At 33.2% G+C, this 17,934-nt stretch overlaps 1 protein-coding gene across 2 annotated transcripts in view; it reads left to right on the top strand.

Moving 5' to 3' along the window:
- Window positions 1-17,934, top strand: part of LOC120631169 (cGMP-dependent protein kinase, isozyme 2 forms cD4/T1/T3A/T3B) — a 205,347-nt gene that overhangs the window by 62,981 nt on the left and 124,432 nt on the right. For both annotated transcript variants that reach the window (XM_039900630.1, XM_039900629.1), the window contains one exon: window positions 7,308-8,024. In XM_039900630.1, the coding sequence (XP_039756564.1) occupies window positions 7,543-8,024 (482 nt within the window). In that variant the 5' untranslated portion in view covers window positions 7,308-7,542. The remainder of the gene's footprint in view (window positions 1-7,307; window positions 8,025-17,934) is intronic.

Below are 17,934 nucleotides of genomic sequence, written 5' to 3' on the forward strand. Positions count from 1 at the left end.
TCTTTGTTTTTACAGTTGACTGAGTCAGTTATATGAAAAATCGTAGCACTTTAAAGATATTAAACTTAAGCATCTTTTTTGTATGTATATATACTTATAATATGATTATTTGTACCTACCATAAAATATAATTCTTATCTTTACTAATATTATAAATGCATTTATTGGTTTGGCCGACAACACCTTGTATAATAGTGGAACAAAGGCTAAAGAAACGCGATAACTTTCGTAGGCCCGATACTCGTTTGAGTGAGAAATTCCGACTGGAGGTAGCATAGGAAGATCTTCGTAGATAAATCTACTTTAAAAGTGCAGTTACCAGTTTTTATTGAGTTCCTTGAAATTATGTTCCTATGTACGAGTATGATGTTATAAAATGTAAAAAGAAATTAAGAGAAAGAAACTAACGAGAAAGAAAACTGATTTTTCAATTCTTACTAACATATCCTGTCAAAGTGAATAACTTTTTTTTTCTTTGGAGTTTTCGCATAAATCAACTGTCAAAAATTTAAAGGCAGTTTTCAGTTGATTTTGGCGTTTTAAAAATTCCCCATTAAAAATGATTTATGAATATTTGCAAGAATTTATGGTAACACTATGAACATATAAAATAATTTCTAAATTAAAATATACGAACGAAAAATAATTTCGTCCAAGCTGAGTATTTGTGATACAAATACTCAGCGATACTTTATGTGAGCGTTAGGTAATCAATAACAATAATAATTTATTTCACGTCAGAATCAACTATTTAGCGTGTAGTGCGTACCTGTCACAAACATGTCAACTAAATAAGCCACAAGTTTTGCGTAGCGATAAATTGTCTCTGCACGGCTCTGCACGGCTCTGCACGTTACGTGTATATTAACGCTATTATACGCTGCATGTAGATTAAAATATTAAAATTTACTTTGAAATACCATGCACTACTAGGTTTTTTTCTCTGTAGGATTTTTTTGTAAGACAAATTTCAGCGAAAATTTTATAATAATATAGTCAAACTTGTGAACAAAAAAACAATTGATGTGACGATTTTTTTCTGAATTGTACAAAAAAAAAAACGGCGTTCCATTTATCTTAATTTAAAAATGAAAAGGGGCTGAAAAAAAATAGCTCATTAGAGAATTAGTATTTAACCAACCTTATCATTATTATGAATATTTATTTATTTACATGTACTCGTTATTTTTTATGTCGTAACCAATAGTGGATAGTATATTAAAATAGCAAAACCTGACGAGGCATTCTATTTCTCGGCTAGATCTTACATAATCACTAATTTACTCGTACATGAGTTTTAATGTATAACTGTTTCATAAGTAAAACAAAGTGTCGAAATAATTTACTAATTCATAATTCGACATTTAAAAAAAAATTGTCTTAATAAGCTATATACTAGTCTCCTTGATTAATTATTAGTCGAAAGTTGATTTATTAGTCCTTATAACTTTAAAACTTGTGACCAATTTGTTTTGCCCCTCTAATAAGATGTGTGGCGTGTCTTATCGACGTAGAGGAATAACATAGACGAATAACCAAAGTGTGACCACGCCCACTCGCATTGTTATAGCATGGTGTGTCTAACCACTATAATAAGATCACTAATACAAAGCCTACACCTAAGTATTAAATTACATCAAGTTTGTAAATTTATAAAATATTTATTTATTTATTTTATGATGTGTAATGTTTTTTGTTTGAAATGAGTTAATCTAAACCTAATAAAACTTAAAAAAGTAAGCCCCGGTTGAGTTATTGTAGAGTTCTCTTTTCACACTAATACTTAGGTATTTGGAAGCCTCGTAGTTTAATGTTTTAATTTGACAAATAATGACCATTACCTTTAAACTCTTGATTATATACATTGAAACAATATTATAATTTTATTGAAATAAATAATTCATAAGGGCATTTTAAAACTTGCCTATTTGAATACAGATATTTCTTATTCTAAATTATTCTCTTGAATAGTCTTCGTGTTGCTATGTAACGAAATTCATTTAGATAGTTTGCTTAAAGCATGAATTTATGGGTCTAACATTTTCAATGGAAAATTTGTCAGCACGTGCCAATACGTCTTATTAATTAAGTTTAATTAATGCAACGATTTAAAAGTCGTTATTAAATCATTTAAGAATAATAGTATAAGTTGCTAGCTTAGTTCTATAATATATTATATACATGTTCTGTGGTCACAGTTTTCTATTTTAGTCCTACAGATAGTGTAGTGTGATGTAACAGTTTGTCTGATAATTTTGACCTGATAGATGTAGGCTATGATCCTGATCCACAAATTTAAAGTCGCGCAACGCAGTATGGAGCGAGCTATGTTGGTAGTGTCTCTTCGGGATAGAATTCGCAACGACGAAATCCGTAGAAGAACCAAGGTCACCGACATAGCTCAAAGGATAAGCAAAGTGAAGTGGCAGTGGGCGGGTCATGTCTGTCGTAGGACCGATGGCCGTTGGGGCAGACGTGTTCTAGAGTGGAGACCGCGAATAGGTAAGCGCAGTGTGGGACGACCTCCAGCCCGCTGGACAGATGACCTTAAAAAGGTGGCTGGAAGCGGTTGGATGAGAAAGGCGTAGGACCGTGTGGGTGGAAAGGCCTGTGTTCAGCAGTGGACGCATGTAGGCTATTGATGGTGATGATGATGAGATGTAGGCTGATACGTCTTGAGTTGGAAGCAAACAGAGAATGCTCTTAACCATGGGGTAATTTCCAACATATTATTTTGAAAAACTACTTTTTACTGCACTTTATGCACCTCTATGGAGCAGTAGTGCGCGCTCTTAAAAGTGAGAGACCCTAAGTTTAATCCCCAGATTATAATTTCTGAATTGCCACTGATCAATTAGGAGGCTTAGTTTAATTGACATAAAATTGTCTTGAAAATAATTTTTCTTTTTAGTAAGACTTATTATTCTATATCTAAAAATGACGACTGAAAAGCACGTTTTTCTTTTTTCGACTTAAACGCGGTATTGTGGCTCATTTGCAAGAGATATTTATAAGGTTTTATACCAGTAATTTTTAATATCTAGTATTTAGTTATGATGGACCATTTAGTCGGTAAACGTGGATGAATCAGCTCGGTACAAATTTTCTCCTGGCTAGGAGACATGTTTCTTCCCGGGGAATGGATAAAATTGTATCAAAAGTAGAGTATTCAAGTAATGTACGTGCAATAATAAACGGGGATAAACTTCTCATAATTCCTGTTACCGTTGACAGCTTGTGGACACATTTATTTTATACATTGTCAGGGGATATATTTCTTGTCTTCTGCCTATGCTAGTCTATGCTAGGCTTGCTTTACTTTTTATAAGATACTTTTTTATACTTGTTTAAAGTAGAGTAGAATAATACTTTTTATTCCTTTAAAATAGCTTTCTCAATTATGCAAATAAAGCTTTATTTCCATATTACGTCATGGATTTCCGCAAAGTAGCGCCTGCTTCTATATCCAAAAGCTTTCTGAAGGCTGAAGGATTTTTCTAATCTTTATATATATATAATAATAGTGTTAAAATTAATAGCTAAAAAACAAACAAATCTTTCCTCTTTATAATATAAGTAAATATACAATATAGTTTTTATGTAAATCAGACTATAAAAAAGATAAACTGTTAAAGCATTTTGAATGGTCTATTAATGTAAAGGTACGAAAATTACATAAACTAAAAAACATATAGGTTTTCTGTTGACTATTAAATTAAAGGTCATTATGAATATGTAATGTTTATTATGATGATATGATGATGATAATTTATCAAATAGCGAATACACGTGTCCGTTTTAATTTCTCTCAAATAATTGGTAATACAGAGTTTACTTGCGAAATATTTATTGAATACATAAAATTATCATAGAGACATAAATTTTATGCTTAGCCTGTAAATTTATTTCACTGTTGTTACATTTGTTATTTACAATACTGCAGACCCACCGTACCCCTGGCTGTGCCCCTGGTAGTACGGTGGGTGTTTCAACGATGTCACTAACCACAGAGTTAAGAACATACGGAATCCTCATTCAGCCATTATTGTACGCAGTGCATTGAGTCCTAAAACAGTGAAAACGCCCCGCGCACATCTACTTTTACACCCGCGGAATGTCGCTAGCTCACAAACTTTTTCCAATTTAATAGTAAACGTTTAGAACATTGGAGGTAAAATAATCAATGTCAACTGCTAAATAGTATTAAATGACTAACCGTTTGTTCGAGAAACTCTACTAAAATAGAGTAGTTTTTGATGCTTCAATATTAGTCGTATACACGGTTTCTATATGCTCTTAATTCTAATCTATTTACATCTGATAAAAAACGTTAAAGCCCGCCATCCTGTATTGAAGCGGCATGGAGGGTAAATCTTAATATCTCTTTGTGCCCAGCATTAATAGTTATAGATAGATGACGTTGATGATGAACTCGACATTTCAAACGAAACTATTAGGAAGGACTCATTGTCTAACTCTATATTAGTTTCTAGCGGTTGTCCGAGAAAAGTCTTGGTTTAAATTGGAATTTTAAATTCCACAGTTAACCTTTAATATCTCGGGAAAATATGTATCCTATGGCCATGTGCTGGATGCAATGTATTCCTATACATTATTTAACAAAGATAAGTTAAGCGTTCATAGTAAAGATAGAAATGTAACTTCGTAAAGTCAAAAGCTACATGTGTGGTAAATTTCATCAAATTAATTGAGCCGAGCACCTACCACCACCCTACCTACACCTACCTACCACCTACCACCAGGTAACTTACCTACAAACATACACACTTTCGCATGTATAAAAATTCCTTTATTCAAATAGGCACATAGGTAGGTTGCCTGGCAGAGATCGCTTTTAAGCGAAAAGACCGCCTATTGTACCTTTTCACCTTTATTTTAACTGTGTATTTTTTTTTGCTTGTTTTTTTTTAATTTGGTGTACAATGAAGTGTATTTTATTCATTCATTCATTCAGATAGATGACATTTTTGATGCGTACATTTAAAATATGTAGAAAGCGTAGAAGCGTGATGATGGCGATAACTACATTCGTAAACTAAAAATTAAATCTACGGGGTTCCAAACGCCCCTTGATCTAAGAAGAAGCCCACAACAAAATTAGCCATATTACGCAGGAATTAGGGATATTTTTATGAATCCTTGAGATTATTTATCCATTTTGAACTATTTCCCTATAAAACATACTATCTCATATACACTGTATTGTGTCAGTTCCAAGAATTTTAAGATTAGATAACCGGGATCATGTGGCCAGCGTACCTCTCAATCAGGTGATCAACAGTATTGTCATACAAATACGTTCGATGTCATGTCGATAAGGCAATTGCAGCCTTATCTATTACAAATCACTTCAGAAATACTTCTCATAAAATATGTGTTTTAATGTTAAAACATACATATTTTAGTATAGTTGTGTATTTTAACCTATGTAGGTTAGACATAGGTTTAGAGGTTTAAAGATTTTCGGTCTTATATCTGGTGACCCAAGAGCTGGCTTATATTTAGCCCAACGGCTAAGTCTAGCAATTCAAAGGGGCAAAAGCGCCAGCATTTTGGGTACCATGCTTGTAAATGTAAGTGATGAATTTCTTAATGACAAGGTTGCTTGGAGGCATCCGGCTCCGCTTTCATCACAAATTATAGTAAATTGTTGATAATGGAAAAGAGCAACTGCTGAGTTTCTTATCGGCTTCTTCTCGGTAGAATCTGCCTTCCGAACCGGTGGTAGAGTCACTACACACAGTACAAAAGTACTAATATTAGGCCTTCATGAAATAAATGAATTTTGAATTTTTAAATTTAGAGAGAACTTGATATAATGGTATATTATTTTAAAAACATTAAGTATTTATAGGAAACACTTAATGTTTTTTAAACGTTATTAACGTTCCACTTCTGGATGGTCTCATAAAAAAGTGATGTACAAATCATTATTTGTAATATTCTTTAAGCTCCTATGTTTTTAAAATAAAAAAGTGCATTCCTTTAAAAAATATCTTTTTAATTTGTTCGTTTTCATTTATTTTATCCCAACATAGCTAACACAACATTTAAAAATAATGAAAAGTTTGATTTTTGTGCTGATTTCAATCTTCAAAGCTATATTATATATTTACTTAAACGCACATAACTCCGAAGAGTAAGAAGTGCGTGCCGAGGTTCGAACTCGGGAAAGGTAACCTGTAGTCCAAACACAGTTTTCCAGAAGCCTGATCGGTTGACTTTATTACAGACAGTTTCCGGATGGTCATCTTAGAAATACTGGTCGAGCAAAAACACACGTCTCTGTCCCTCTCAGGTCCACAGTGTAATAATAAAAATAGTCACACAAGTAGAGCACCTTATCTAACCAGTCCTATATTTGATTCGTGTAGGCGTGATATAATGCCATAATCAGAATTCAGACTAATCAATGTATTATTTAGCATATATAGTAGATTACATTTTTTACGCAATCTTAGACTTATCGTACCTTAAGGCTATATATAAAATAATGTGGGACTGTCTTTGTTTAAAAAAATATTTATTTGCTGTGTCCCATGGTTCCGACCACGTTTACTGTTGTAAAGTGATCTTGCGTAAGCCTATAAATTCCCTCAATAATAGATTACGAGGTGACCCGTGCAATTTCGTCTGCACCAAATCGGTTATTACCGGAAAACACAAATAAAATGACATTTTCTAAACATGAATCCTAGCTAGATCGATTTATCGATATACTAAATTTCATGAAAATCGTTGGAGCCGATTCCGAGATTCCAATTATATATATATATATATACAAGAATTGCTCGTTTAAAGATATAAGATAAGATAGAGCTATCTAATAACTTTTGAAATCAGACTAGTATTTTCTAAAATTTTTGCTTTCAAATCTAAAAGCTGACCAATTCTTTAGCTAAATAATATTAGTATTGATAAGCAGATGAAGCGGCATCGCAATTTACAATAATTATCTAAGGAGTTATAGGTTATCTAAGTAATGTTTACTATATCCAATTAGTTTTGAAAAAGCTGCAGGACGTGGAAAGTTTTATTTATTCTAGTCATAATTTATTTTAAAGTACAACATACATGAATAGAGCCCCGAGCTAAAGCCTGTACCGATATTAAATTTTAAAGCGTACCAAATTGATAACAAGTAATTTGTTTATAGATTTTACACTAATTACCCACTTTACGAGCGACATTAATAAAGGCTTCTATTAGATAAAAATGACGTTACAGACATCAATGTTTATTTTGATATATAGATGATAGTGTAATGAGAAAAATATTATTTGCAGGGCGTCACCGAGGCACGCGGGGCTAACCACGGCGTGTTCGACGGCGTATCACTACACCGTACGTCCGCGCTCGAGTCGCACGACTCGATTTCACACACGCATCCTGCAAACTCCCTCTGTGCCAACCAAGTGACTATAAACCGTTACTAGAAGCAAGTGTACAAACGTGGACCTTATTAACCCAAGTGCAGTTGTAATCCCTAGTGATTCTGTGCAGTGCTCGGTAACCGAGTGAATGCGCGTCTGTTTCGACACCCTCTGCTTTGGATCGTCACAGCGAGTAGCTGGTGACGATGAGCCGAGGGCCGTAGTGAATACTGGAGGAGGTGCGCTTACCGTGGCGCCCACCGTTAACGGCGATAGACGTGCGTTAGACGAGACGTATCGAGAGGAGTTGAATGGTATAATGGGGACTCCAAGCGCAATGAATTCCGACGAAAATTGTGTTGCCAATGCAACGGTGGCGAGCGATATGCAGCCGCTCATAGAGCGGATTAGGGAGCTGGAAGCGCTGTTAAAGCAGCGTGACCAGGAGATGCTGGAATTGCGCTCGCAGCTAGATAAGCTGCAGAGCGTGTTCCCGTACCAGCAATATGCGAGGGGATCCAGAGGTCCCAGGAAGCAGAGAGCGCAGGGTATCTCTGCTGAGCCGCAGACGAGCTCATCTCTGCAGGATCTGGCGCACCAAACGTTCCCGATCTACGACAAAAGTGACGCGTAAGTACAATTTCTTTGTTAAACAAGCTTAGTTATTTGCTCCAGTTGTTTTCACAATATACAACATCATCCTTGCAAAAAAGAATGAGTGTTATCACTCAATAGTTTATCGAAGATAAGCTATATATATTTTCTTTAGGAAATACACAGCTAAATTATTACGAATGCATAGTTCTTACGATTATATCCCCTTTTTGAAAGTATCTAGTTTACGAACCTGTGACCTTTGTCAAGTAAAGTAATAGGATTTAAGTTATGATTAAAGTTTAAAACCTGTCATGGTATTTTAATAGAAATATCCTTTGCGACGATAGAAAACACAAATGGCGATTTTTAATTGGCAATATAACCAATGTCAAATAGTAAATGTTTATCATATTAAGCCGTAATTAATACTGTAGGAAATTAAAAGAAAACTTGGCTTTAATAGCCTTAAGCAACCGTTTTAATTTTATTTAATTACAGTTGTTTTATTTCACGAGAAAAGGTATTTTTTTAAATGCCTACACTACACAATTAGATACACTTGCCTTTATTCCTATAATAAGTACATAGTTTTATAGATATAGATCTGTTATCTATCTGAAAATATATAAAAAGTGTACGTTATATGGTATTATATTATTATGATACAACGTGTTCATAAATAGTTTATGAAAAACATAAAATATAAATTTTGATTAAACTACCCAGTTGTTGTTCCTAGCATGTCCAGCAACGGATATCGTAATACTGGGTTCGATTCCTAGGATTCCCAAAGTTCACTGTACCGGTCCGAAGTTGAAAATTGGCGGTGCCCATACCTGTACCACGGATATCACGCTAAGCTATATATCCAACATGTGATAATAATCGTCCAAGCACACAAATTCGCATTGGACCTTAGCGATAGGTCTATAATTAAAACCCCGCTCTTCAATAAGAAAGGACGCCTGTGGCTGGAGATGATGACATGTTTTGATGCCTTATATAATCTGTAGCTACTATAGATGGTACTAACCAATGAGGTTTTTTTTATGATGATGGAAAGGGTTCAGGCTAGCGCCATTCCATATCCTGCTGGATATAGCCTCCCAGCAAACAAAATCCATAGTATGAGCACAATACAAAGAAGAGACACAATAACTCCTTTGATATTGTGGTATATGCCGACGTCATCTAGACAGCGCTGCGAGATTGTGTAGAATCCTTACTACGGAGGCTACCGAGGGCCTTTCTCTCTACGCACTCCACTTCTATCAAGACGTCGTCAGTTCTCAGTATGACCATTCTAACCCTGTGGTAAAAGTATAGCCTGATATCTAAAACGATAAAGATACTATGTTTGCCCATTGTTTTACTGACTCATGTAAAGTTGGTATCCGATATGTGTTGATTTATGATTCATACTACTTTTGTCAAATATTTTTTCTCCTATATACGTTATTTTGTTTTGTCTTCCAGCGGCGCGGCGATGTGATTCATTAATGAGTCTTACATCTTAAGTATTAATTATTAAATATAAAAGTTTCTTAACAGTTTTTTTTAAAGAAAGATCCTATAGTGAATGCGAGCAATGTGGCGCGCGGATAGCGTCCGTCACCGTTCGAATCATTCATTATGGCAATAACAATATGATCGAGTAGTTCTTAAATATTTGCCTTATTTAAATTTAATCTGAACAGATAGATAAATAGGCCTGCCAGAGTGCGTGAGGGAGTCCTACAAGTAACCGTGGCAACATTACATTGTGGTGGATGAAAAAAGACATGATAACTTTTACTGATGCCTTCGTCAATGTTTTGTATATTCGAGACATCCCAGTGTTTAACAATTGACGCATAGCAGTACTAATATCAGTTTGACGAATGTTGGATTTGCCATAATTTTCGTATGTATCATCTTAGTCTTAGTCTTACACGTGTAAAAAACTTCTCATTGAGAATTTCTATATTAAATTAGTCGTAGTCTCCTTTTTACTATATTGCCTTGATATTTTTATTATTCTATTAAAACCTATTTTATACATTACAATACAATAAGGTAAATTTGATGTTAAAATTCACTTACTTTATACATTTAATGAAGCACTTATTAACAATTCCTGATGTCAATAAAAAAATGTGTATTTTTCCTTTAGTGGAGAGCTTTATTGAATAAGATACTTAATACCTTTTTTTCCCCAAAGGCTTTTCTTTTTCTACAAATGTATTTATTAACGTTGTAGGATTCATTCAATATATTTATATTTAACGAAACACTCTCTCGATGTTTTGAAAACTCTGAATACTTTGCAATTGGCAAATAATCAGAAAATTATACAAAATTTTGTTGGCAGCTGAAATCGTGACTTACGAAACATGAAAATTATTTGCACAATTTACACTTACAACAATTTCGTCAGCCTCATTGTAAATAGAAGTATATTTAAAGTAAATAACCACGTGTTATCAAGATTGAACGAATCTCTATTTTTTACACCAGAAAGCTTCATTGTATTAAAATATACCTTGTAGAGGAACCTTTAATGTTGCTTTCTTTACATCTCCAAATTCTCAATTGTACCTTAAATGTTTCGTAATTATGGTGGGTACAAAATAAAAGTATTTTTTTTACGAGGATGTCCATCACGTGTGTATAAATTTGACCGCCTCTATAGTATGACATTTTATTATAACTGTAAGAAACATTGATTTTAACGGCTGCTTTTATATGTGCCCTTTAACCTGCCCCATTTTTTGTGTTTTATTTCATGCCTTCATTCAGCAGTACCTGGCGTTTCTTTTTTGATGGTATATAAAAAATACATAGATTCCTTCTATTCTATTAAGTTTTGTATTATAACTTTATTTTAACCTTCCCTCAACATAATAAGGTATACATACCTATTGTTTTGCAACTTAATTTTAATTGTAAGACTATATAAATAATCCATAAAATTGTAACATAAACATTTAAATAACCGTGAACTTAATAATACATTAAAACATATTTTATAGTCGTATTAAATATATGTTCAATTAAATAATTGCTAAATGACTCTTTAGAATGCAGTAAACATGAGTTTTGTGAAATTTGTGCAAAATGCGAACTTAACTTTTAAAGCTATAAAAAGTTTTCTTAAGACACATATAATCTTATCGTGTGTATAAAGGAGGTACGAACAGTATAATACCACAAACCCACGACCAGAAATAACGAAATCACAGAAACACTGATTTTTGAAGAAAAAATTTTCGGCTGAAAAAAATTTCAGCACCTTTGTCTCTACCTCGTAGATATTCAACTAAGATTCTGTAACAAAGTTAGAATCTCAAAATTACAGTCATATTTGATTGATTTAGTAAAGTTATTGTTATTACTATAAATTTACAAAAATAATTATTTTATAAACGTTTAAAGGACCTACATCCACTTCCCTGATATACACAGTATACTCGTAACATTGAATGAATATGATGATAATAAAACTGCATCTGTTGATAATAAACATGTTGTTAGTAAATATATTTCAAGCATATTAGCCACAAAGCGAACTATAAACCCAACGGTACCGGGCTCAAATATTTAGATGTTTACCAGATTATCGGTACAAGAATAGATTAAAATTCTGTTATGTAATAGATACTGCACATTGCCTAATAAAGAATTCGCAGATGGTATCTATTTAGATTAACTTGAGACCACGATAGATTGAGTATACTTTAGACACTGTAAGGCATCAATAAGACACGTACATCTTTACGTGAAGGTAAACTGTTTCTTTGATATATTATGTGTCATGTATAGCATCGTTACTATCGCTAAGTTAATGTGGTTACTAATTCGTTTTCGTTGTATCATTTACAGTCATTTTTATTCTCATAGCGGTCTAATGGGCGAACGTAGTAGTTAAAGATTTGATAACGACTAAGGCACCGGGAGGTATAGTTCGAGTCCACACAGGACTGAAGTATATATAATGTCATAGACTTAGGCTGAAATTTAAATAAAATTTTATTTATTTAATTAAAACTATTTATTAATCAAAGTAAGAATTATCAACACATTTGTTAAAATGCTAATAAATTTAATAAAGTATCTGGCATAAATCGAATTATAGTTATCCAAAGTTTAATTAATTATTTAACCAATTTATAAAATTACTGTAACATCAGTTAAATAGTTAAGAAGTGTATTTTTATTTCATATATATAGCACAAATAACACAAAACAAAATTGGTTTTGATATTTTTTTCTCGATCTTAATAATATTTATACTATTATTAATTTATACTATTTTATATTTATACTATTATTATTTTAGTATTCACCTTGGTATGGAACCTTACGCTCGAAAGATTACCTCGCACTTAACCGTATTTTTACTATAGTAAATGTCTGGAATGGGCTACAAAGAGAATAAGATATATAGTTTAAATAATAACTAGCTATCTTTAATTCTATAAAATATTTATGATGTATGTTGAAACGTACGCACATGTGTTCCAGCTGCAACATTTATATGTATTCGTTAATTTTATGATATTTATATGATCAGCAATAAATTTTCCTGTCGCTTTATTCCATTTGCACCCACTAAATATTGTCTGGAGGATTATAGCTTGCGATGTCGAAATTGTTACGCATGGGTTTTTGTTGTTGTTATAATTACTTCGGTCTATTTTTTTTTAGTTTTCACTAGGAGAATTAGTTTCCAAATTTCAAAAGCAGAATGTTATGACTCTCGGCTCAAGTTGTATGTAAAGGAATTATAGATATCAGCCCGGAGTTAGTAAGTCCACCCGCGTTTAGGTGTGGGTTATTACTTATAATATTATATTGAAATTATTATTATTAAACCCAACCCGTTTTGAGCAGCGTAGATATCTAAGCTCTAAATCACCTTCTCATATTAAAAATAATGCTTTTGCCCAGTCATAAGGTATTACTATATCGACCACGATGGATGGCCTTTATTTTTAGGTAATCAAAAATAATTTATGAGCGATAATTTTTTCAAATACCGGTTCAAATTAATAAAAATTTAATTTCCTTTTACAAAAGACATTTACTTATAAGTATGTGAGAGTGATTGATGTCGAAGTAGGATACGGCCTCTCCTATACAAGAGGATTATTTTCTCAATGATTTAATAAGCATAAATACAGTTTATAACATGAGTTAGTAGCATTTAAATGTAACCAATCAGATAAATATCGCAGTGTCAGATGATGGATTGCCTTGTGTAGAGCATTGCAAACTGTTTATTTAATCTCACAGTTCATTATCCCATAAAATTTTACTGCCAGATTGTCCATTATTCTAACTTAATCAGCTATCTTAAGATGCATATTTAGAACTTCGAATAGCACAATGCGGGAGTAAGATGCAAAATAAAAACCGATTAAAAAATGCGAACAACTTCATTTTCGATTTTTAAATACTAAGTAATCTATTATGTCCATATTAATTTCGTTGTAAACGGTACTGTCACTAGATGACGTTGTTTCGATACCATATAAGTAAACTTTCACGAGATCGCATAAGTAAATGGTAGAAGATCTCACACTTGGCACTCAATAACGATGTTATATTTAACTTGTTAATAAAATTCTCTATATGTACAGTCAAGCTGAAATAAAAGCTGTATTACCTACTGTTTCATTTCGTTATTATTTATGTTAAAAGTATTTTTGAAAGGGTTATGTATTTTTATGTTATTCATTATAAAGAAGCTTTTACGATGCTTGCTAAATTGAGGTTTATGCCTCATCGCGTGTATGAAATAACTCTCAGATAACCATTTTTTGTTACCACTGAAGGTTTAATTGAACCATAAAAACAACAGCCTGCGATGTGTTTAACGATCTCTTTAAGGTTGCCGACTTGAAAGTTATGTACATCTCATACAGTGTGAAGTTATTGTTATTATAAGCAGAATCGGTATAAATCCGGTCGATCCGGCGATGTTGATTTTCACGAACAATTTTCGTATACACTTGGGTCTTCGGTTTTTTTTTATTGTTTAAAAACACCAATATGAATTAACCTAAACTTACTCATCTCGTCTCAAACCACACAAGGATTAGCCGAGGCATAATGGTTAGGTAAAGGTAGCACACATAGTAAGACAAATTTATGATTAAAACTTTGCTAAATATCAGTAGAAGATTGATTCCACACAGAGGTTGTTTATTATAATTTTTCATACATGTAATGTAATTGAAAGAAATTAATGAAAGGCTTACATTTAGTTGCAAGACTTTAAGGTTTACTTATCACAAGGAAGAAACTATAAAAAATATTCTAAAACACTTTTATAATTCTCATAAGTCCTTATAAAAGACTTTTGAGTTAAAATATTTGAATAACGGTACCGAACTATGTACAGTTTTTAATCAAGACAAAGATGTCATATATTATAAAACTAAAAATACACGCGGAGTAATCTAAAATGCTAGATTGGTATTATTTTGGAAGTGCAATCTTGCGATAATGTGTGATAACGAAATACTTTACCAGCTACATATAGTATTTACTTTGTTAATGCACTTAGCGTAAGTTTAAACTAACATTAAAACAACTTTTTAAGTGAGATTAGTAAACAGAGGATGTTCTAATTTCCCTCCGCTTATTCCTGTATTGGAATGCACGTAAACGTATACAATGTCCGGAGACTTCTAAGAAACAATGATCAGGTTAACTTAATTTCCTTGAATTCTTGAACTCCATGAAAATTGACCGTCAATTTAAAACTTGGTAGGTTTTTACTTCGTCATAAACAAATAAGATTATGACGATGAACGATTGTTTTAACAAACAAAATATCAAATATTGTATGGAAGCATACGCGTTACTTTGCGAAAATCCATGATATATTATAAAAAATAATCTTAATTTACCATGCTCCGCGAAATTTATAATTTCGTCAATCCTTATTCACCGCACAGATCTTGGGCAATGTACCCTCTACGCACGTTTCGCTCCGATGTTGACTTTACAATGATGCTTAACAATTATTCATTGTAAAGTCAACATCTCCTGAGGATGGTCCGGTTTCGGAGCGAAACGTGCGTAGAGGGTACATTGCCGAAGATCTGTTTGGTGTGGAGTGTAATTTTCATAATAAACAAAATATTAATTCTCGGTCGATTTTCTATGTTAATGGAATAATCCTTGGGTATTTCACGTTACTCGGAATCAATAAAAGGTGTTCGGATTTCAAAACAGCTATTTTTAAACCACCTCACATAACAGTTATAAACTGTGAGTGATAGCATTATTTAAATTCCCAAGCAGTATTAGTTTTATTGTTCAAATTGGCCAATTATGCTATGTTTGCTATTCAAACGTATCTGTCACTGGTTAACTATTAATTAATATTCTCAAAGCAGATGTTCTTTATTCGCTATTGCCCCAAAAGTGATAAAAACGAGAATGACATCCTGAATGTTGATATACTCATTAGTATGCGCAATGGTGTGATACGGGAGAGTTTTGGCAATAGGTACAATGTTTTTTATAGCCTTATCTAAATTTATGGGCTTACTTAATGCGATAGTTGAGGGCTTAAGTACGTCTTAAACACATTGGAATTTGGAAAGCTATAATATAAGAAGCGCTAAATTTTGAAACATTGAGCCATGTTGTGACGGCAGATCAGAATACAGTTGTCACCGCCGCAGGGCTAGCACAGGCAGGATACAAAAATTATATCCCCCGATAATATAATTAACGTGCCCACCTGCTTTAGCACGGGAACATGGAATAGGAGAAGCTTACCGCCATTTATTATTACACATATATTATTTGAATATTATTTCCACTTGTACGCCAATGCACTGACAGTTGATAAAGCTGTGGGAGAAGATAAATTTGTATTTTTCCCCGGGGACATAATTGTCGCCATGCTAGCTGTTCGGGAGGCTAAGTACAAGATTTGCTCGCTCGCAATCGAGAAGTCGTTTTCGCATATCAAACTCTATACAGTCAGAGTAAAATGGGTCTTGAGTCAACTCATTGCAAAAAGCCCTAGCTGAAGAATTGTAGGCAAATTTAAGCTTTTACTTAATTTGAATAACATCCATTTTGCTGTGGTGTTCAAAGATTTTGATACTCGAAAACGACTCCTCAAATTCGAGCAAGGAATTCTTGTACCAAGCCTACTACACTTCTCGCTCGGTGTCGTACGCCAACCAAGGGAATTTAGGTAAGAACGTGTAGCAGCGTGCTCTGCGCTATTGAGATCAACAACCCTTCTACCCAGCATGGTTGATTATGGGCAAAAATGGCTTTGGGGATTTTAAGGATTTGCTCATTGGTAGGGAGCCCAGGCTCTTTAGGTAGTCTGTCATAGGCTTTTTGACGTAGTCTTTGTCATCTTATTAAGAAAAATAACTATAATCATTTGAGTACAAATATATATACTTACTAGCGGACCCCAGCGCCATCTGTCGGACTGATTTGTGAATTTAAACCATCCAAGGTGCCACCCAAACGCATACCAAAAAATGCATTCAAATCGGTCCAGAAGTTTAGGAGGAGTTCAGTGACATACACACGCACATAAGAAATATATATATATAAAGATTAATTATTATTTATTCCATTGCTAAAGTACATATTAATTATTATCAGTAAACGGTATAGGTTGATAATCAAGACAATCGTAAACTATTAATACTTATACTCAAGCAGCTAGTGGTCTGATTTCAGGGTTAAAAATAGATTAACAACTGGTTATTTTTAGCGTCGGTGTTGAATAAAAGATTATACCATAAAACAATGACCCAATAATGTCACAAAAGAAAAAAGTAATCTTATTTGGTAGGTGGTTTAGACAGTTTTGTAAACTTTAGTTTAATAGGAATCTGTTCTAATAGTTACCATAATAGTGTGGCTGCGTACTCCGGTTACTTATTATATCTCTCTCTCTCTCTTTCCGATTATTCTTCAGCTACTAAAAATGAATTGTTTGAATAAAGACGAATGGAGTTGTGAATTGTGCCACGGAGCACCAATGTTATGTATAATTAGAAACTAAAAACAAAGGCTTAGTTCCGTTACGGATAATAGATTTTCAAGGAGTTGTAAAAGGAGAAAAGATACGTAGTCATTTGACTTTGCCATTGTTTGACACTCTTTTCCAATAAGTTTTCTTAGGTGAGAGGCTAATTTATTCAATGTACATGCAATGTTATTTTTTAACTTGATTGAGGTATTTGCGCGATGTCACTGTTATTAGCAGAAATAATTATACACTTCGTGACTCTATAATGTTCCTAAGTAGTAAATCAACAGTACTAAACGATAAAGATAAACTCCCTTAGCATCTTATTAGCATGTGTTAGTTGTTTAAAAGTATAGTCAAAAGTTGCGGTTCAAGGTATCGAGATAGCCTCCCAGATTGGGCTTATCGTTACGACATCTTACCCGTATGCAGTGTGCGTACTAGATGTACAGGTTTTGTATTGTATTTGGGACGTTTTATAGCACCATAACCATAATCTTGAGTCCTTACTTTACTCATTTGTATGAATTTTTGAAACCTCTATTCTTTATTGTTTGTTAAGACGACGTAGATTAGTTTATGCTATTTTTTTCGCAAGATTGATTTGCTTGATTATAATAAGGATATACGAGTATGTAACGCTAAACTTTAACTAGAAGGCCTTATTACCTCTTACATTAGCTTTGCTTTGGAGATACTCAAGTTATATTTGGCAAGAAACATAAACGACGTTCCACACCTTATTGTAATCGTATCTGAAAAACAGCGCGAGCTGATTTGAAGTCGGCCGCATAAGAATTTCACAGATCAAGTACATCATTTCGCAGTTCAGTGTTAGAACAGCGATGTATAAATAAGACTGAATACCGAAAGGACAATCACTAAAGTATAATCAGTTTAAGACTAATAAATTAACAAAAGATTAACAAAAGAGCTAAG

The sequence above is a fragment of the Pararge aegeria genome, chromosome 17 (assembly GCF_905163445.1).
Source record: "Pararge aegeria chromosome 17, ilParAegt1.1, whole genome shotgun sequence".
Lineage (NCBI taxonomy): Eukaryota > Metazoa > Arthropoda > Insecta > Lepidoptera > Nymphalidae > Pararge > Pararge aegeria.